Source organism: Pleuronectes platessa, chromosome 13 (assembly GCF_947347685.1).
Source record: "Pleuronectes platessa chromosome 13, fPlePla1.1, whole genome shotgun sequence".
NCBI lineage: Eukaryota > Metazoa > Chordata > Actinopteri > Pleuronectiformes > Pleuronectidae > Pleuronectes > Pleuronectes platessa.
In genome coordinates this window covers 23213860-23237057 of record NC_070638.1, presented here as the reverse complement: position 1 = coordinate 23237057, position 23198 = coordinate 23213860, and the positions used below count along the sequence as shown (strand labels likewise).

The following is a 23198-nucleotide window of genomic DNA, read 5'->3' as shown; positions in this document are numbered from 1 at the left end:
GTATGCATCTCTTATGGCCTTTTGGGGTTGTGATGATCTATCACCTCATTGCCCTCATTACATACAGTATGGCTGCCTGCCCTTTGCAGTGACACCTCCATCTGTCATGGTATAAGACCAGATGACCACTCTGGAGCATATTGTCTGGTCTTCAGCTTACATAAGTAGCAAGCATGACTCTTTTGGCCCCACAGTATTTGGGTGAGGAACTTATAACAGCAGCATTTATATTAAGAGAGAAATGGATGCAGCTAGTCAAACCACAAAAGTATCAGAACATAATGGAATAGCTCAGTTAAAACCAGGATCTTTGATACATAGACAAATTGATGTATTTATTACAACCCCAGTTAATCACTTAAAGAAGAACAATACTGTACTTATTATAACAGTACTTATATTATTCATACATTAATAAGTACAACATTATTTCATTGTAATATCTTGGAAACGTCTTTTATAAAGGGCAACACAGTGGTAAAGTACTGTTGAGGCTCATTCATGCTCCCTATACCTACTAAAGAGTACCCTCTAAAAAAAAGTGCTGTATTCAAACCTGCCAGCTGGGGCCTCACTGGTTGGCGTTTGCATGTTCTCCTTGTGTCTGTGCTGCAGCCTCCTCCCACAGTCCAAAGACGTGCCGGTTAATTAGTATGTCTGAGCTCTGTGGTAGGCTGTGGGACCTGCTCCCTGCCTCCTGCCTAGTATTAGCTGGGATTGGCTCCATTAACCTAGTGACCCTCAAGGGATAAGCAGCATAGCTAATATGTGTCTTCTATGAACTTGTTTCAACACTGCTTGGATTTCTGCTCACTGACATAAAACAATCTGTCAAATTGTATTCAAGTGGATTGTTTTTCACAAAAACAAAACAAATGCAGTATTGCATGAACTGTCTCTATTTATGATTTCTCTACAGATAATACCCACATATTCTAATCCAATGTTCCATTGGATGGTAGTTCACTAATGACTTGGATTCGCCTCATTGAAATGTAAGCAGGCCATTTATAATCAAGGTCCTTTGGTAACAGAGGAAGAAGAACAGAGGAGGGCCTTTTAGACAGATGGTCCTTAAAGAAATGTTTGATTCTTGTCTTTTAGTTGGCGTGTATAAATATAGCATGGGGTTACAAACAGTTCAGAAGGTCCCACACACATGTGATTGGTATAATAATACTGTATGTATGTAGATTAAGATGCAATCAAATTGAACTGAATGAATCATTAGTGTCCATCAATTTAATTTAATGAAGGATAAACAAATAGATTATGTCACTCTATGGCAACATATCAGCCTACAGTGCAATGCTGAAACGTTTGTTTGTCAAAGAACAGACCTGGGCCTTCTTTCCTTGAAAGATTACTCTTAAAAGTTACGAGCAATTATGTGAAATGTCTTTACTTTCCGCATGTGCTTCCCAAAGCAGAAGTAAAGAGCAAGTGCATGCAAATGCGATTAAAAGTTTCTTAAAGCTGACTGTTGTGCTGAAAACACTTACTTCAAAGTAAATGTCAAGTGTGAAGAACCAAAAGGATTTTAAGTTCATAACCTTTTATGTTAACTTTGAAGGCAGAAAAAAAGAGACATTGCTCCTGAATTAAATCTCAAACCATGCTTGGTTTGATTAGATGACATGAGGAAATGAAAACACATCAAGTAAAGTGACATTTAAGCCAAAAGAGTTTAGACAAGGCCAAGATCTTTTTGCACTAAAATCAACTGTGGAATTAATTGTTGCATGCATGTGTGTGTGCGTGTTTCTTAGGACCCACTTTCTGAACAAGGCCTCTGATCTGTCCTTTACTGCAGTATAAGAGGCTACCAACACATTTGAGTTGCTTGTATACTCCCTAACCAACTGGCTAATTTCGACTCAGTGTAATTGGATAAATGTTTCATTGGGGAATTGTGAATCACAGGGAAACAGAGGTAGCAGGACGGTCAGCACTTTACTTGCTTTTTTGCTCCTCTATAAAACCTTGTTTTGATTTGGATGGTTAAACTGAGAAACCTTCACACCATGATTAGCCCTGACATGAAAAAAACCAGCCTCCTCATTTTATTTGAATGAGGCCAGTCTAGCAACACATCAGGGGTCCCAATGCAGAAGGCTCCATAAAAAAAATTAAACCTGGCTCATCATTTGCTGCAATGCACATCACTTGGCAGTTCGCTGCATTGGCTGATGATGCACATGCAAACATCCATTCCCGGATATTCTTTTTACATCAACCTAATATTCCTACTGTTGACTTTGATAGCTTTCCAGAATCTAAAAATACTGTCTCGAATGTGAATGACAGATCTGTACATTTGAAGGCGTCTCAGATACCATCAATCTTTCCACGATTGTATTTTACATGTCTCTGAAACTATAACCCCAAAGAGCTTCCCCTGTTTTAACACAGTAAAGATTTAGGCTCAAAGGGCCACTAATCAATCAATCAATCAAATTTTATTTGTATAGCCCATATTCACAAATCACAATTTGTCTCATAGGGCTTTAACATGGTGTGACATCCTCTGTACTTAACCCTCAACAAGAGTAAGGAAAAACTACTAAAAACCCTTTTAACAGGGTAAAAATATGTAGAAACCTCAAAGAGAGCCACATGTGAGGAATCCCTCTCCCAGGACGGACAGAAGTGCAATAGATGTCAGGTGTAGGAAAAAATCATCAAGATTAAAGTTTTTAACAGCATTGATGAGGGTAAACATTTTGAAGGATAACTTCAACACTATATGTCAAGCAGTCCTGCTGCAATCATAGTCTATGGTCAGCAACCAGCAGGATCATGATCCGCCATCCCGATCGGATCCACTATAGTCCACAGTCAATGCTGAACTTCAAATAATAACTTTTTCTGTATTGTTTGTGACGGCACAGGCTTCACCCTTAAAAGATTTCTGCTGTAGCCTATATCGTATGCACATGAACTCCTTTCACAGGAAGCGTCAAGCTGTGCTAAACCCACTTGCATTAAAAATAATTGTGTACATGACAAAACTTGTTCTCAACCCTCACTGCTCCTTGTCCCAGACATTTGCATTACCATTTCAAATATGCATTAAACAATAAATATTTCAAAGGCTATGAGCTAATGTAAGCCTATATGTCACTGTGATTTCACAGCAGATCTGCTGTGCACTGACCTCATATGGAGGACTGTGTAATGTCTCATGTTGTGTGTTAGTCCTGCAGTTGGGCTTCCTCTGGTCCTTATTAGTGTTCACATCAACGTGCAGCTATGCCAGATTATAATTAAATTACATCAGTATTCAGGTCCTTTCACATTAGTGTTTGGAGCCAACTGGGTCTTGGCTGGTTAGTTGTTACCTTTCACATCAGTGTTTGGATCCCTTTTTTGCGAAATATAATTAATTCACTGTTGGTAAGCAATTCTTCTCCTCTTGAAAATGTATGTGGTTTCAAAATGACTGCATCTGGTAGAGATTCTTTTGTGGATTAAGCAATGCATTTATCATGGTTAATAACTTCAACAATATGAGATATTACATTATTTAAAGTTTCTAAGGTCGGCTATATAGCAGGAGGAAGAGTGGTTTCTTTGCTCTTTTTAGACCGAGACCAGTGTAGAAATTTACCAGCAGGACAGCCTTCACATTGATTACACATTGGCCGGTTTGCATGCTGGGAAATGGCGTCTGGCTGAGGCATTGCCTTGATAAATCATGTAATTGGAGTGTGGACGTGCTGATGATTCTTGTGGATTCAGCTCCTGGGTAGACAGTGGAGAGAAGCACACACTGACTTTGAATCATTTCCACTCTGTAATGGTATGACCTCACATTAAAAAGCTAGAGTCTATAAGACAGAGTATTTCTTTATCATACGGCATGTGTCCGCTCACATCCAACTGTATAGTTGGTAGCACCTCTTAGATTAGAGTGCCCTGCATTTTATGATTCATCTATCAGTCATGTTTCTACTCAGGTGCTGTGGGAGCGGGCATTCACTCAGTTTATATTGAAGCCCAGGCCCCAGCACGCTTAAAAGACGAACCCCACTTCTACATGTCAAAGTCAGTTTGCTAGTCACAAGAGGAACTACTAAGCCGGTGAACACCGTTGTATTATGTCTTCTGAGGCTCTGAAGGAGCTTTGAGAAAATAACCTTGATGATACCATTCAAATGTCATCAGGGTTATTTCTGTTTGGGCATGAACACATTTCAACAAAGTCTGCAGGTTGAAAAAGAGTCTCAAGACTTATCCAGTTGCTTTTTGGTGTGTAGGCTCTCTTTTTTCAAACTAGGGGCTAAACATCAGAATAAATTCTGGTAACACTTTATGATACATCTTGCAATGTGCTGTGTAATAACATTTAATGAATCAGGTACCAGTCAAATACTTGTATGTACTTAAATGCTGGGACAGTGGAAGACACCACTACTAGTATTTCATAAGTCTTGGGTAACTGGTAGGTGGTAATCTGGGAATAAGCATAGAAAAAGACCATTCAGCAAGCTTTTGTCCACCCAGCGACCTGATGGGTTCAATACGATGACTGGCAGAGGGGCATCAGACGCCTAACATGGCGAGAAGTAAAGTGGATGGTATATTGAATGAACCAACACATGCAGCCACGGGACTGTAACCAAAAAGATTACATAAGTTACAGGTTTGGTTAGATTTAGGAAAGACCATGGTCATGTTGTCATGGTTATGATATATCAAACATGCAGTGAAGCTTGTGGAAGTCAAACAATGATTACTCTCCACCCTCTTCGTAAATCAGACTTTTTTTTTTTTTTTTTTTGCTTGTGTAAATTGTGGTTCTTTGCCAAGCTATTGAGTGAAATTAGTCAAAATATCTATATATAGATATAGATAGATATATAGATATAAATCAGAAACATACCGTGTAAATATAATTTGTTATCATCTTTCGTCTTTTTATTTTCATGCAAGCTCTCAGTAAACAGCACAGGATCTGTTTTACACAATCATTTACATATAATTATAAATGACATTGACCTTGGCAATAAATTGTGTTTTATTATGACTGATTGCTGCTGCAGTTGGAGCCATATGTGTATGTTTCTTCCTCCTGCAGCTCCACACAGACATGGACCATGGAGACAGTGCGGTGAAGTACACTCTGTCAGGCGAAGGAGCCGGGTCCACTTTCACCATCGATCAAATTACAGGAGATATTCATGCACTGGTGGGACTTGACAGGTCAGTACTCATAAATAAGAATTACAATACGGTAATATTGTTTGTTTCTAATACAGACATTACTGGCATCTGCAGTAATTAACTAGGAATGATCTACATTGTAAATATATTATGTAGTATATCACATGACGCTCTTGGTCTTTGAATGTACCTAAGCAATTCTGTCAAAAATATTACAACACGCCTACGCCAGCTTAAAAGTTAGTGGGTATTTTATTGACTAGGCAAAGAAGACACAATGTTTTGGTATTATCTAGGACAACATTAAGATAATGTTACTTTACTGGTCTAGGAAAGCAGCAGAGAAGCTTAACAGTGCTATATCAACAACCCTCTATGAGCTATGAGGATTAATATACAATGATGATGAGTGAGGAAAATAAAAACCTTTCAGGGATAACAACCCATGAAATTCACTTTTCAAGTGCTCTTACTTGTTAGTGAGCGTCAGCATTAAAGTGATACAAATTGATAGGGATTTTGAAACAGAACTTGGACTCAGTAAGGCCAAGCTGACCTATGACGTTTCTCCGTGTGATAAAACATAGCCCCCCCTAACATAGCCCTTGTGACATGAATGACATATTTATATTCATTAGCTTTACTTAGTGACTGTCACAGCAAAAACAGAGTTATAAAACACAGATATCCCACTAATAGTATGTATTCTGTAAGTGATCTGATAAGACACAAAACTGTAAATACATATACATATTCTGGATCATATATCACTGTATCACCACTACACAAAGCAAAAGGCCCAAGTGACGCAGCCTCTTGTTGTTTTTAATGCAGTGCTGTTTCCAGCCAAAGTCCATTGAGGCATCTTTATTGAATATGAAAACTGTAATTACATCTGGACCAATTGACAATTGATATGATCTGTATTTTTGCATCACCATGCTCCGTTACCTCTGTATAGCACTAAGTTATCATAGAATGCATTTAGTTTGCTTTATTGTAAGCATAAAGTCTCCACTTTAAGGTCTTATACTGGACATGTGCAAAAACTATTCCAAGTTATTGCCCCATCTTTTCTCACTGTCTCGTTCACAAAGGTAGCTCGAGCTTTAGCTTAATAATGTGCATAGTATGTTAGTATGTTAATGGTGTTTTATTGATGCGATTCCCTCCTGACAGATGCTGCATCATTTTCTGATTAACAAACTAATAAGCCAAAGCAGTGAGCTAATGGTAAACAGGTGAGGGGAGGTTACATGGCAGGCTGTCACAAGTGAGGAGCAGAGGTGGTAAACTTACAACAGCCCCAAAGATGTATGCATGTGCATCCAAAAAGCCCGAACCATAATAGCCTTTTGTAGTAGTGTATATTTCAATATATCCTTATGCTAACACACATACAGTATTCACCATCGTACAATCATCCTATGCTACTGCATTTTTCTCAAGTACATTTTTCTCAAGTACATTTTTCTACAAACAACATTTCTTTAGTAAAATGTGTATATTATGTACACTAATGTTTTTGTATATTAAACATTATATCTGTACAGGAGAATAGCGCCTGTTTAGTTCCACAGATACTCCCTTCTCTCTCTAAGCAGTACCCAAGGTCAGGTTATAGATAAAAGGCAAACCAACAGTACATTGTAGTGTCTACTTTCATATCTAACTCAGACGCGACAGACAGAGAGACACCACCTTCAACTCTTTTATGTATTTTATCAATGGTAAGCTGAAGGACACAATGTGATTTAGTATGCATAATTTAGCTTAACTATCCAGTAGGATGCAAACACCTAAAGGTAACATAGAGAGTGACAGCAATTCTAGAACTTCATGGATGTGCTCTTAGAATGGGTCACAAAAATTGCATGAATTTGCATTTTGCACTGTTGAATCTTAGGAAGGTTCTAAGTAGAGTTTCAAAATGCAAAAAGAAAAAATGGGAACAAGAGCCCAAAAGTTGTGAGCAGGCAATTTATTGAAAACAACAATTTAACTGAAGTAGGCATTCATCAGCTGATCAAAAGTTTAAGACCACAGCTAAAAAATAAAAAAAACCCTCCTAAAACAGAAATTAAAGTGTCAAAAACTGACTCAGTAATGAGTAGCTCCACCATTATTGTTGATCACTTCAAAAATTCGTTTTGGCATGCTTGATGCAAGTGTTTCCAAAAGGCTAGTGCGAATGTTGCACCAAGTGGTGAAGATGGCTTCACGAAGGGCATCCACTGTCTGGAACTGAAGTCCATTTTTGTAAACTTCCCTTGCCATCCATCCCCAAATGTTCTCAATTGGATTAAGATCAGGGGAACACGCAGGATGGTCCAAAAGAGTAATGTTATTCTCCTGGAAAAAAGTCTTGGTCAGACGGGCATTGTGAATTGGAGCGTTGTCCTGCTGAAAAACCCAGTCGTTACCACACAGACGAGGGCCCTCAGTCATGAGGGATGCCCGCTGCAACATCTCCACATAGCCAGCTGCTGTTTGACGCCCCTGCACAACCTGGAGCTCCATTGTTCCATTGAAGGAAAAAGCACCCCAGATCATGATGGCGCCCCCTCCACTGTGCCGCATAGAAAACATCTCAGGTGGCATCTCCTTGTCATGCCAGTAACGTTGGAAGCCATCAGGACCATCAAGGTTACATTTTTTCTCGTCAGATAATAAAACTTTCTTCCACCTTTGAATGTCCCATGTTTGGTGCTCCCTTGCAAAGTCTAAACGGGCAATTTTGTGGCGTTGAAGAAAACGTGGCCTTTGAAGACGTTTCTTGTTTTTGAAGCCCTTCCTTCGCAGATGCCGTCTGATGGTTATTGGGCTGCAGTCAGCACCAGTAATGGCCTTAATTTGGGACGAGGATCGTCCCGTGTCTTGACGGACAGCCATTCGGATCCTCCGGCTCAGCGCCGGTGAGATTTTTTGGGGTCTACCACTTGATTTTTTTGTTCCATAACCCTGAGGATCTTTTAAGAAATGCAAAATGACTGTCTTACTGCGTCCAACCTCAGCAGCGATGGCACGTTGTGAGAGGCCTTGTTTATGCAGTTCAACAATCCTACCACGTTCAAAGACGGTGAGCTTTTTTGCCTTTGCCATCAAGAGATCTTCACATTGTGATTACTTTACAGGAAATGACATGGAATCCAAATTTTTGCACAGATTTTGGCTTTTAAAGGCTGTGGTCTTAAACTTTTGATCAGCTGATGAACAGCCTATTTCAGTTAAATTGTTGTTTTCAATAAATTGCCTGCTCACAACTTTTGGTCTCTTGTTCCCATTTCTTCTTTTTGCATTTTGAAGCTCTACTTAGAACCTGCCAAAAAGATCCAACAGTGCAAAATGCAAATTTATGCAATTTTTTAACTGGTCTTAAGATTTTGATCAGGAGTGTATATGGGGAAGCTGTGGGAGAAATCTTCTAAGATAGATGCATTTATTCATCCCAAACACATGCACAGTCATGCAAAGGCACACTCATGCAGGTAGGGAAATTTAATCTCTGCTTTTGACCCATCTTGTGCAGTACACACAGAGCAGTGAGCAGCCGCGTACAGGCGCTCGGGGAGCAGATGTTGGGGGAGTAAGGTGCCTTGCTCAGGGGCACTAGACAGGGTAGGGAGACTCTTGGATTTTTGGACAGATCAATCCAGGTTCGTCTTGGGGTTGGGGTTGGCAATTGTCAACTTGGGGTTGACAATTGCTCTTGTTACGCTGTTAGCGTTTGTATATTGTTCCACCTTCTGGTCTCCTTGATGCACCAAGTCTACATAAACATCTCTCGCATAAGACATCAGAGGCTGCCGGAGAAAACGCCAATAAGAAAGAGCATCAACTTCATCCAAGTGCATTTCTTGATATAGGTCTTGAAGTCTAACTTCATGTTTTGTGCTGCTATGATGTCTGAGATTTGCAGTAATACCTGTGTCATTCTTCTAATCCAGAAGTGTTTAAACCAAATTTGTATTCACTCTGCCTCAATGCATGATGGTATGTGATCATTAGTTATGATACTGTTTATTCTTGAATAGCAATACAACTATGCTTCCTATTAAGCATATACAGTCATATTTCCTACCACTGAAATGGTGAACACTAAAAAAGCAGAATTTCAAATTAATAGTATCCAAAGCTGCAGAGACGTCTTAGAGTCAAAGGTAAAAGAGGAGTGAAGTGAAAAGGTGATGTGTTGCCATGACAATAAGATTCTAGGACATTTACTCAAGCCCCCAGTGTCTTGACTCCCTTGACCCAAATCCACTGACAACTTATACATAATCTGAGGTCTATGTGAGTGACATGTGTGTGTATTGTTCGCTAAAACCCAATGTTGGTGTGAGCACAAGCTCAAAAAAGCACGTGGTCAACAGAAAATCACGTTACAGATACAGGCTGACTTCAGTTTTTCTAAGTCGAAAATATTTCCATCAGTGTGTGTTATACTTATACATGTTTTTCAGGGAGGAAAAGTCCTTCTTCACACTGAGGGCCCAGGTTGTTGACATCAACACAGGCCTTCCTCTGGAACCAGAGTCTGAGTTCATCATCAAGGTGCAGGACATCAACGACAATGAGCCACGATTCCTAGATGGACCGTACAGCGGCAGTGTCCTGGAGATGTCCCCAACAGGTAAGAAGGCTGCCAGCGTCTTAGAGGAGAGGTGAACAGAATACATGAAGCCTTTCTAAATATACTGTATGTCCCATTATATTCTACATTGAATAAATATTTAATGACCTGATTCAATTCCCAAATAGAAGAACAATGAGGTCACAGTGAATGAATAGGATCAAATAGTGAACTATCCAGGACAAATTGGTTGATGCTTTTGAAAACAAGTAAGAAGCTGCAACATTAATTGGAACTTTCCTTGATAATTGTACAGTGGTCATTCTAGATAACACATTAGAATATCAGGCAGATTGCTTTAATGGATTACTTTGCAGGATGTAAGAGAGAATAATGACCTGAACAGCACATGAAGAGGTCATCTCAATCAATCAAAATTGTATTTGTATAGCCCATATTCACAAATCACAATTTGTCTCATAGGGCTTAACAGGATGCGACATCCTCTATTGTTTATCAAGCAGTCTTGTTAATAATAATAATAATAAGTACACGATCAGCTGTCTCCATAATCAAATGTCACCATAATCCACAATCCTGTTTTCCTACATTTGACATCTATTGCACTTCTGTCCGTCCTGGGAGAGGGATCCCTCACATGTGGCTCTCTCTGAGGTTTCTGGTTTTTCCTTACTCTTGCTGAGGGTTAAGGACAGAGGATGTCTCACAATGTTAAAGCCCTATGAGACAAGTTGTGATTTGTGAATATGCCAATGGTAAATGGCTTTGTATTTATATAGCGCTTTTCTAGTCTTGATGACCACTCAAAGCTCTTTACAGTAGAGTTCTACATTCACCCATTAACACACACATTCATGCAGTGCATCTATTCGCAGCACTTTGTTAGTCTATGGGGGGCCATTCGGGGTTCAGCATCTTGGCCAAAGACACTTTGGCATGCAGATGGGGAAGACCAGGGATTGAACTGCCGACCTTCAGGTTGAAGGACGACCGCTCTACCCCTCAGCCACAGCCACAGCCCTTAAATGGAACTAGTGATGAGGACTGGGCTCACAGGTAGACAGGCAGACGTGCAGATAGGTAGGTGAAGACAACATGAAGCAAAATACCGGCAGCAGGCAAGGTTATAAGAATGGCGGTAAACATCATCATCAGCAGAAAGGGAGACAGTAGCGTCTATGCCTTCACCAAGGCCCAACAGTCCACAATTTACAGTAAATTTACGGTTTTGTTATTTGGATCTGCACTGAATAACAGACACTCTCAAATATCAGATTCTTAAACCTACCTGATATTTATCATCAAGATCTATGAAAAATTTACAAAAATGATACAAAAGGCTGACGTCCTTCCTATGAGTTTCTTGGTAATCCTTTTGTTGTTTTGTCATAACTAAAAGAAAGAGAGACATACAAACAAACAGACAAGAACTAAACGTACTTGGAGAAGGTAATTGTCTGGTTACTAACTTGGAATATTAGGAGTTGGTATAAATACAAGGGAGGAAACGAAGGGAAATACAAATATGGATGTGTAAGTGAGGTCAAGTGGTTTGGAATAGGAAACAGTTGAACAGGTCAAAATAGGAACAGGAACTATGTATGGAGACATCTGGTGGACTGGTGGAATATGACAGGAAATGGGCTGAGACATAAATCAGTAGAGGTGGAAATATAAACAATGAAAATCTTTTTAAGATTCTGCCTGTAACCACTCTCCTTGTTGCATGCATTTAAAAGCAAGTTAAAATAATTTTTCGTTTGTATGGTTTGATGCATTGTGCTAAATTTAAATTTCTGAAATCCATAGGAAGAGGACATATGTGTTATTCACTAGGCTTTTTAATTCAGCTTTCCTGTTAAGTTTCACTTTGCAATGTGCCCGGACATATTAAGTTGTAGTTGTTGTGGCGCGCGCGCGCACACACACACACACACTCACTAAGCCAGACTTAGTGGCCCATCTGTCTGCTAAATACCATTACTGAGAGGTAATTTAACAGTCAAGGTCTTTATGCCTTAAGCTGTTAATGCTTCAGCTGAGGACCAAAGTGCTCTGAGAGAAGCTTGACCCCAGTGTGTCTCTGTTACACTGAAATACAGCAACAAACGGTGTAGCAGATTAGCTATGGGAGCAAACAGCACAAGCACCCATATAATAAAACATAATCCTGTCTATGAGAAGTCCACTGCTAAGAAGAGTTGTTTTCTCAAACATATTACAATTTTCTGTGAAGTTTATGACTTGTCATAGAGTTCCTGATATACCCTGTACATTTGCCTCATACTGCACATGTTTTAGGCTTAACTATAAAAGCCGTATACACTATAAAATATTATAAAACAATATATTAAAATGGAAAAAAGAGTAAAACAAATCATCAAAGATGCCTTGTTCTGGCATAGCCTGTTCAAGTGGTGCCTGTTTATTTTCCTCTCCGAGATCAGATATTTACACCATATTAATCATTTCTGTCCAATGCTGGAGTTAGGGTTGGTCATTTGTTTCTACAGCACGTTCTATCTTATTTGTTGAAGTCCTCTTAACATCCCAATTGCATCAATAAATAAAGTTTTTGGTTTTGCCATTCAGTCTGATCGAAATGAGTGTTAAGGCTTACCCATCTGTCACTAACAGACATGGCTCCCTTCGTGCCCTCTGCCCGTGCTCTCACTGTGAATGCCTGGAGTCCTCAGCTGGAAAGACATAAACCCCTGAAGCACAGACAATGGCCAGAAGTCAGCAAGTGAGTAAAGGAAATGCTGACTTTTAGCAGTTGTCAGGCAGTGCACCTACACTTGTTTTTGAAAGTGTAGCCTCTAAATTCTTCGAGGATTACCAACCCTAGCTTTAATGCCGCTTTAATAGTGGAGTATGTCATAACTTATTTCCGTATGATACGTACTTCGTATGATCGTATGATACCTCCCATTTAAGAGATAAATACATTCATCATTTATTTTAGTCAGCAATTTGCAGAATTCATTTGCCAAAATTGTGCAGTGGAGGTGTGAATGTTCGCTCCAAAATATCTGCATTCCCTGCTGGTCCATTGAAACATACTGATTGATCTTCCTGGATCAATCAATCAATCAAATTTTATTTGTATAGCCCATATTCACAAATTACAATTCATCTCATAGGGCTTTAACAGGGTGTGACATCCTCTGTCCTTAACCCTCAGCAAGAGTAAGGAAAAACTACTAAAAACCCTTTTAACAGGGTAAAAATAGGTAGAAACCTCAGAGAGAGCCACATGTGAGGGATCCCTCTACCAGGACGGACAAAAGTGCAATAGATGCCACGTGCAGGAAAACATAATCAATAATCAAAGTCTCTAGCAGCATTTGATGAGGGTAAGCATCCCGAAGGACAACCCCAGCTTGATATGCCAAGCAGTCCCGCTGCAATCACAGTCCATGGTTAGCAACCATCCAGACCACGATCCACCATCCAGACCAGACGCCACTCCAGTCCTCAGTCACCGTCCACCGCCGCCCAGCAGGACCCATCACGAGCCACCACCGCGGTCCTGGTCCACCGCCCGTGCCCAATGCCTGGAAGCCAGTGTAGCGATGCTAATACTGGAGAAATGTGCTCTCTTCTCTTTGTTCTCGTCAGGACACGTGCTGCGGCATTTTGGACAAGCTGTAGAGTCTTTAACGACTTACTACTGGAGCCTGATAATAATGAATTACAATAGTCCAGTCTGGATCAGTTAAATAGCCATATAATTCAAATTTAAAAGAATGTCCATCAATACCAAAGACAATAGAATAAAAGAGAATCAAGAATAAATCCCCATGTAGCTTACTGAAAGGCAAAGACGTGTTGGTTGTATTGTTCTTTTTTCTGCTGTAAAGGCCTGTGTACTTTTTATTGAGAGACTATAAGAAAAAGGATTTGAAATTGCTGTTGTTAAGAAGTGGCTTGAAATAGGCATTATTTACACACTCAATTACATGTTTACAGTTGTTGTTCATTCATCATGTGTCCTTATTTTAATCCTGATCGCACAGTATAATGTTATGTTTACAATGTTCAACATTTGTTAGTTTTAGTACTGAACATAAAGTACAGCTGATGGGAATAACATCAGTTTCTGCTGGTATCTCATAATAAACTGAAGTTGGCTATCTATCCAGTAGTTGCTGAGTTAGAGAGAAATATAGAGAAAGGTTCACCAAGATACATCACTACAAACCATGTGAGATGGTTCGCTCTGCTCTACAATTTAACATGGAGCTATTACTACACAGGCTGCTACAGTTGGTGTATTCTTCAGGAAACGGCTCCTGCTGCAGGGGCCGTTTAGCTTATACTTGTAGTGTACACCTGTACATTGGGTCAGGTAAAGTTTGGATCATGTCCCAACAGCAAACAACGCACTGTTTTTGTTTGTTTGAGACTGCCTCCTCTACAGGTGTGACTATTTTGGTCATCAACAGAGTGCAATTACTCTGTTCACATATGTTGAATGAATCACACTAATAGCTGGTGCACACTTAAGGTTAATCGGGCAGATTTTAGACCTGAATCGCCCCTTCTGACTATTTGGGACTTTCCAGATTAGTGGCCAGTTGGAGCCGATTATGTAATCCTGAAGTGTGAGGGTTTAAAAAAATAATCTTAATGCAACAGATTGTTTTGGAGCCAGCCCCTATCTTGATGTCAAAATATCAAATATGTTTGATCTCTACGATAATTGGCTAAGATAGACTACTAACCAAACTCGCAATTGGCAATGAAAGCGAGCTGACCAGGAACTGCACCAACCGGATGTTGCATGTTTGTTTAGCTTATAATAGCAACCACAATACATTTAAAAGTCACCTCCAGCTCGCTTATTCGGCTTTATTTACAATAACACCATTCATTTTTCCCCCTTTTTTTAAATCTCGATGCAAACAGAACAGATGCAAGTGCAGCGAGCTGATGGTTTTGATCCTCCACCATGTTAGTTTGTCTTCTGAAGCCACATTTGATCACGTGAGTTTCTTTGGGATCTCATGTCTCTGCAATGAGCACTGTGAAAAAAAGTCCCACAAACAGCAAGTGTGAGGTCGTACGTTCCGGCCAAATCGTGTGTTCTGACGATGATGTTAAAACACCATCTGATTCAACTGAAGTCACATATGCAGGTGTTCAAATCCATTGGCAAAATTACGGTTAGGTTCAGGATTTCGATTATGTTAGTGGTACTTCATCATCATGGTCATAATAATGAACATGCAGTAAATGTTGCGGAACAGTCATGGAGGAGCGAAACAACTTGATGATTGATTGACTGTGGGCAGAAAATCCGATGGTGGTCTCTGGTTCGAATCCACGGAGTGACAACAAAAACAGCATACCTGGACGGACAACACCTGGACAACACCTGGATCGGTTTCACACTGTCAAAGTGCCTACCCCACCCCACTGTCTAAGTGCCCCTGAGCAAGGCACCTTACTCCCCTAACACCTGCTCCCCGGGATGCCGTGCATGGCTGCCCACTGCTCTGTGTGTCCTACTGTGTACATCAGATGGATCATAACAGAAAACAAATTTCCCTCCTTGCATGTCGTGTGTGTGTCAATAAATGTATCTTGTATCTCTTGACACAGATTTTGTTGCTCTTTATGCTATGTCACCTGACCTACTCCTTTGCTCCAATTGTTTTGTAATAAGATGATTGCTGAAGACAATAAATGGGAACATTTGTGTGTGTTTTTGTCTAGGAACCTATGTGACACAGGTGACTGCCACAGATGCAGACGATCCCACATATGGCAACAGCGCACGCATCGTCTACAGTATCCTTCACGGACAGCCCTACTTCTCTGTGGACCCTAAGACAGGTGAGGACAGCAGCATCACATCAACCGTTTTATAACTTTTCCATTAAAACTTCCAAAATAAACCAAAAGTTACTCACCCAGTTGTATAACAGATCTGTGACTTCTCCATGAACCTACCGCTCAGACCCCCAGCTGTGCTCCCTCCTAACAAAAGCATGAAATTCAACCGGTCAGGACACAGTGAGTGGTTCTGAGAGTTAGCTCCTCTCTGGTCCATGCTGCTGGTCTCTAAAAGAGGGATTGAAAGGGACATTTTCAGTCCTTTAACAGAAATCTCAGTGGAGCAGTAATTGCTCTGAACATGGACTGTCATGTTTGATTTTCCCCCTGAGGAGCAGCATGCATTTCTATCAAGTCTCTTCATATACGCAGGCTGCATCAACCCCAGAGTCTTCAAACAAAGGTGGTGTCACTGGGAAAAGTTTCAAACTTGGAAAATAATCTACAGAGACATCAGCCACTGGGACCAGTTTCCCTTTACAGTTGGGACCTTAACAAGCCATGAATCTTGTCCACTTTAATGTTTGTTTCGCACCAGAGAGGCATTAAAATAATAATTGCTTCATTAAGATGTAGTAAATGGATGGAAACTACAATAACTATAATGCCATGTTGACCCATTCTGAGTAGAGCAGAGGGCGGCCCAACAGTAGTTTTCATGAATAAACTTAAAAACTGTACATGCATAGGACACCAACATGTATAGTATTGGGTAGCCCAACAACACAGCTCAGATTGTAGATCTACAACTCAACAAAACAAAACCAGTGGTTATGAACATCATTGTGCACAAAGTAAGATGAAAATACCCTGATAACATACTTTCTAGAAAGTCTTCTTACAGACTGCTACTAATATTGATAAGAAGGCAGCATTTACTGGATTGCCATAGTGCCACAATGATATATGCAAAAATCTGTATAAACTGTGTTTATACAGACATTGATGTTTAACACATTTAAATGCAAATATGCTCAAACTACTGCTAAACAGATTGTAACAAATACTGTCAACAGCACCACTGAGGTTCACTGACTGATGAGTTGGTGATGCCTTGGAGTAATTATTCTGTCACGTGTGTGTTTCTAGTGTCCACACTATAGAAATTTGGGACTGCAACACTAGAGTCATCCTCATATAAGTTATATAAATTCAGATAAATATCTTTTTAAACCATGTCTCTACTGGTCTCTGCTACTCCACCTCCTTTAGGAGTTATCAGGACAGCACTGGCCAACATGGACCGTGAGGTGAAAGAGGAGTACCAGGTTCTTCTCCAGGCCAAAGACATGGGAGGTCAGCTGGGGGGGCTGGCGTCCACCACCACCATCAACATCACCCTCAGAGATGTCAACGACAACCCGCCCCGCTTTGCTAAGAGTAAGATCGTCTCAGCAGTAACATTTGATTGGTTGGATTGTTAGGAGTGGTTGATGGCTCATTGATTGCGTTGTCTGTTGAAATGGATGAATAATGTCTCTCATGTGCTCAGGTATATTCCACCTACGGGTGCCAGAGTCTGCGCCAGTTGGCTCGGCGGTGGGTCGGATTCGGGCACATGATTTGGATGTTGGCAGCAATGCAGAGGTGGATTATAACATTGTTCCAGGAGATGAGGGCAACATGTTTGAAATCATCTCTGATGGCCAAACTCAAGAGGGAGTCATAGTCTTGAAAAGGGTAACTACACTTACAACAACCCACACACTTATGATAGCCGACATACATTACCTATTGTCCATAAAATAAAAAGCTGATTCTCCTATAAAGCATAAGGATATAATTGGCACTGAAAAAAACCCTGGGTGTGGATAAAATCCTGCTAAACGTCTCTAAATATTGGTTAAGAGAGATGTACATGTCTAACCGTTTAATTAATTAATTGATCTGGGTGTTTTCAACACTTTGCTCTTCTAATATTTGTTTTCCCATTTCCACAACTGTGGGTGTATGGGTGCACTTTGCTATGTGTTCTTTAACCCCACACATCTGTTGTTTTATATATTATGCCATCAGATTTTTCACAACAAAAGCCCTGTCAGTCAAGACAGCTTTTAATTTGAAATGGTTATAGGCGGTGAGTTTGTATTTAAAGTGTAATGTGTGACGTTTAACAGTGCTCAAGCCTAAAGTATGACTAATTAAACAGAAAAATATAAAGATTTTGCTAATGTTACATGAAATTTGATAGATGTGTGTGTGTGTGTGTGTGTGTGTGTGTGTATTTTTCTAATTTCTGTACTAAATAAGTATGCCTGGTCTCACCTACCAACTGGGAGATGCTGTTGAATCCAGCAAACAGCATCAACAAATCAAAATGTCTATAGCTGGACTAAAACTAAAATGTACAGAAAGAGTTTCAGTCAGACAAATGATGTCTCAAGGACCAAATTTGTACATAGACACACAGACACATACAGGTAAAATAGCTAATAATAAGCATACAGTACAGTTTGTGACTCTATCAACCCCATGATAAAAAATACTTTAAAAGCAAAGGCAAATTTCACAGTCATCAGCATTTCACCGGTGATGTGCTGTCAGCGATCCAAGCGTGGAAGGAATGTGCTGATCGGGCTGTGATCCCAATCAATCTGCCTCTTAACCTTCCACTGAACCAGCTTATTAGGCTAGATAATGCCTTTTACACACAGGCATGCTAACACACTGCTGCACACAAAACACCCTTCACTTTGCAGTGTCAGCCATGCGGTTCCCCTCCTGATGGGAGATAAGAGAGGAAAGGAAGAATGGAAAGTAACGGGCAGAAGATATGGTAAAGAAGAGGAGGCAAGATGATAGATAAAATCATGAGGGGGTGGTGTTCTTTTAGGATCGTTTTAGGTACAATGTCGAACAGTTGACTTTTTACAAAAAACATTAATTAGAAAACATGACACTTCCTCTTGCCGGACCACAGCATTCAGTTTTAGATTTCAACTCTTCATGAAGGTTTTGGCATAAAGTCAGATGACGAGGAGAACCTCTTCTAAAAAGGACTCATCTAAGGACTCAAAAAATTTAAATTCGTTCAATGCTGCATCTAGAGACATAGAGACCACCTCATGTCACCCTCCCATAAACAACCACACGCATAGAAAAGACACTCAGGAGCACACAGCACCCGTGTCATATCACATCAAAAGTTTAGCATCACAGGGGTTATTTCAGACTGTCCTCTAAATGTCAACAGTCATGACAGCCTCTTTCTGAGCAATAACATTTCCCACCTATGACTTTTATTTTAGAAATAAACAAAGACATAAATCAGTGTGTCTCAGTGCCAACATTTTGTTACAGGTTCATCTTTTCATGCAGTTGTCGTGCATTCAAAGAAGCTGAGTCACCCGTATGAAACAGTTTGCATGACACTTTTTTGCAGTGATTTGAATTGCACACCTACAGCAGTACAAGGTCTGAAGTATACGTTGACTTCCTGTCACGTATCACAGACGAGGATAAATGGCACCAGAGGATCATCTTAATCAGTTATTGTTTTAATGCTGGCCCTGGTTTAGATCACATTCCAGAGGTTGAAGTAATCCAATCCCTCCCTTTAAAAGAATCAGAAGCGCAAGAGGAGAATGAACTAGTTATTTAAAAATGTATTTTTAAAGGAGATATATTATGTTCATTATCAGGTTAATTATTTATGTTTTGGTAATCACTTGAAAAGAGGCTCTATTGCTCAGAAAGCTTATCACTTTCCTCATTCTGTCTATTGCAGCAGATCCTCTTTTCAGCCTCTGTCTGAAATGCTGGGTTTTTGCCCCTGTCTCTTTAAGTCCCTCTACTAATAAAGCCCAGTCTTCTCTAATTGGCCAGATGGCCAACTGTGTTGTGATTGTTCTATACCATTCCAGTGCTTGTAGGAAATGTCAATCTCCGCTCTCCCTTCACATGGCTTTGTTAGTGGTGTGCCAGATTACTGCTGATGAGGCTTAAGGAGCAGTGTTTTCTGTGGAAGAGAGGAGTACTCTTTCCAAAGGCTTTTTAAATTGCATACATTATAGACCCAAATATATATATAACACATCAGATGAAAAAAAGACTGGTTGAGGAAACATGATATTTTATAAATACAAATTGGATAGATTGCTATGCCAGGGCTTGCTATTGGTTTCATACTGTTAAGGTGATAGACAGCTGGTGGCAGTTCAAGTTCAGTTCTTCAGTAAGCAAACATTAGCTCTACAGATGTTTTATGAAAAAAGAAAGATACAGACAAGAACACTCTACAAGTGTGGTGAATTTAAGTGCCGTAGTGTAAGCATTGAGTGATATAAAAGATATTTTGCAAAAAAAAACATTTGAACTGAAAAATGCAAAGATAACACAAATTCTGCAAATACATATCCCTTATCCCACTTAGCATTGTATCCCGCAGTGCATCGAGAAAATGAGTATGCCGATGGTCACTTACTGAGCAATATATACCATCAACTATTGTGCTTGCGGTGTCTACAGGACAAAAAATGAAGACAAGAGACTTAGTATCTTGCTCTGTTCACTCTTTCCCTCCTTATCAAAAATATTGGAATTATTGTGAGAATAGAGAAAGGTTTAAATTTGTGAGTGTTGTCACAGTCCGATTTACCGTACATCCCTGATATTTGCAATGGCGTAGTTTGTTTTTGTATGGCCCGCATGAGAGAAGTCTTTGTTTTGTGGTGGGGTTTTTGCTTCAGATTTGATGACTTTTCCTAAGTTAATTGGGACAATTGGGTAAACATCAAGTTTACATGATTATTTATTTTGTATGTCCTGAAGGCAGTGGTCTTTGGGGTCAATTTGATCCTTCCCGGCCCACAATATCCCATGATTCATTGTACTTCAGTGACTAACCGTTTTTCTAAGAAGTAATGGAGTCAAAAAGTGAGATGAAAACATCAGGAGATTTATTTTAAATCTACATCTCAACATTTTAACTGTAAAACGTTTTCGTCCGCAGCTTTATTGCTAGGCAATGGCTATGACTAAGAAAGACCCGACCATCTCACTTTGTTTTGGCAGACGCACTCTAGACCGTGAATTGAGACACAGCTATAGTCCTGCAATTGTCCTCAAAATGGTTCCAGGCACCACCAGACACACTGTCAATCAAATGCCAGAGCATTTGAGCACTTCAAATCAGTTCAGCATCGGAATGACCAATGTAGAGGAGAGGAGCATGTATTGGTAAAGTTGGAAAGACTTGGTTGCACCCGACCAATGCTCAAATGTACCTCTTTTTTTTTTAAATAAGGGGCTGTTATGTGTTGTTCTGACGATGATAGTTTTGAAATTCACAACATTGTATTGTGTTTTGTTTTCATGGGGTCAAACTGGTGTCATGTTTTATTTAAAGGGCTATTTAAATAGTCAACAAAGAAATATAAAGTGCAACTTGGATAACAATTTTGTTTATAATTATGGAGGTTAAATTGCCGGGGTCAAAATGAAACAGCTTTAGATTTGAGCTTAATTTACAGCAACAAAAGTCACAAATTGACCAATGAGCATGTCCCAGCTGAGTTCGTCACTATTTTTAGTATTCAATTTTATTTTCTATATTCAAGTTTCTCTATTTGCAGTGTGGTGAGGTCTTTCAGCCACAGCGGTAAGATACATGAACGATGTCCCTAAAAGCTATAATATTAATAGATAGATAGATAGATAGATAGATATGTATGTGAATAAAGCTTAAGGAAATGTTTCAGCTTGGATATTTCAATTACAATTATTCATATTATGTGGGAAACAACATATCAAGAGAGACTCAGATTCGGTCCTACACTGTCATTCTTGCACAAAAGTCCATCACAGCCCAGTCTGCTCTGGTTTTTGGTTTCTTGTAGAAGAAATAATCTGAAAATGCGATCAGATCAGAAGCGTCCTCTTTATATCTTTAAGAACCTCTGGAAGACTCAAGTCTTCTGATTCAGCTCCTCTCCTAACATCTCTAATACCCTCACATGTCCAACTAGCAATAACTGTGACTTCTTCCCCTAATCTCCTGCACTCATTGTTTTACAAATCAGATTTAGCCCTCAGTGCCCGCCTACTGGTTCAGTAATGAGCCACAGCATTCAGGTGTTCTTAGGACATACAGTATCTAAGGAACCCCCTAAGACACTTTATCCCAGCCTACAGTTCAATGGGGTGACATTATGAGGACATGAAGGTTTTATGTGCACCGAAATTTTTTATAAAAAATTCAGTGCATATAAAACCTAGGAACTTGAACTGAGAAGGAAAAGGTTAGTCACTGTTAAAAGAGGTTCAGTGAGGCGAGACACATGTTAGCTTGGTGTTTTGCATTGTTTTCTACAGTCGTACATGTTTTGAAAGAACAAGATCGTATAGAAAAGAGACCAGACTGAGTTTTTCCCGTGGGGTAGCTGGACTCAGCCTAAGAGATAGGGTGAGTGGTTTGGAAATCAGGAGAAAAGGTCAGAGAAGAGCCATTGCTCTAGGTCAGTGATTCCCAAACTTTTTCAGACATTCAATCTCCAGCTACGTATCCCCTGTTTTTCTTTTCATGTTTGTTGTTACTGTTTGAAAAAACTATGACAACAATCGTAATTCATAATTTAAAACAATGTATGTTAAAGAAACAGAGCAACAGTATTCTCCTGTGGGTTTTACTTTATCTTGCAATTTGTTCCGATATCTTTAGAAAATAAATATAAATACAATCAATTACTCAGGAATACATTTCAATCAATAAAGATACAAAATAGCATCTTTTCCCTATTTAGTAGTATTTAGTAGTTTGCACATATATAGTGTTTCTGTCAGGGTCAGAAGTGGACTCTAGGAATGACCTGTCAATCCTGTTCACTGCATATGACAATGCATTTTCACACTGAATGTTATCTCCTGCCACACAGAGAGAGATTGTCTTCAATGTCGACCCAATCTATAATTTCCCTCTATACATGTACTATATACTACAATGAAGTATGACTCATGTAAGAAAGAAATGGAATAAACTAAAATAATCTCTCTTTCTAGCTGTAGCTGTGATGCGCCATCACCTGAGAACACAGTTTGGCATTTAGGGATTAGTCAGAGGATCGGCCTACACCTGGTATTAACATGCCTTTCAACTGATGAGAGCGCCGGTTCTTCATCTCACAGTTGTGCATTAGAGTGGTTCTCCTGTTACCCACTTGTGATCATAAAACCAAATTATGTTTTTAGGGTTAAGATTGGATAGAATCGCTAAAACCACATCGGTTGTTAAAAGGTAATAAACACAGCAAATTCACTCCCTCAATTTGTTGTTGAGATGTTTCTGTTAAAGAACGGCCATATCCATGCACCATGCAGAGGGCACATTGTTAAACCGCTGAAAAGAGAGCTTCAGACAATTCAGAGAAAATTGACACCAGGTCCCACAGGTTGCAGACACACTGATATAATTACTTTGATGGGGAAAGTAGCATATTACATCTTTATCATACCCTAACCTCTCTTCTCTCCGCTCTGTTTCTTTCTACTCTCTGTGGAAAGACTCCAATCACTTTAATCCTCCCAGGCTCCCTTACTGCCAATCAGCCCACTTCTTTTCCCCCTCACTTAACCCTACTAGTCTGTGTGTCAGCCCGATGAA

The 23198-nt window shown here is 39.8% G+C and overlaps 1 protein-coding gene across 1 annotated transcript in view; it reads left to right on the top strand.

Moving 5' to 3' along the window:
• The window catches only part of LOC128455201 (cadherin-12), a 53443-nt gene that overhangs the window by 7775 nt on the left and 22470 nt on the right, over nucleotides 1-23198 (top strand). The window contains exons 2-6 of the mRNA XM_053438883.1: nucleotides 5081-5205; nucleotides 9630-9799; nucleotides 15482-15601; nucleotides 16814-16981; nucleotides 17094-17281. Of these exons, the coding sequence (XP_053294858.1) occupies nucleotides 5081-5205; nucleotides 9630-9799; nucleotides 15482-15601; nucleotides 16814-16981; nucleotides 17094-17281 (771 nt within the window). The remainder of the gene's footprint in view (nucleotides 1-5080; nucleotides 5206-9629; nucleotides 9800-15481; nucleotides 15602-16813; nucleotides 16982-17093; nucleotides 17282-23198) is intronic.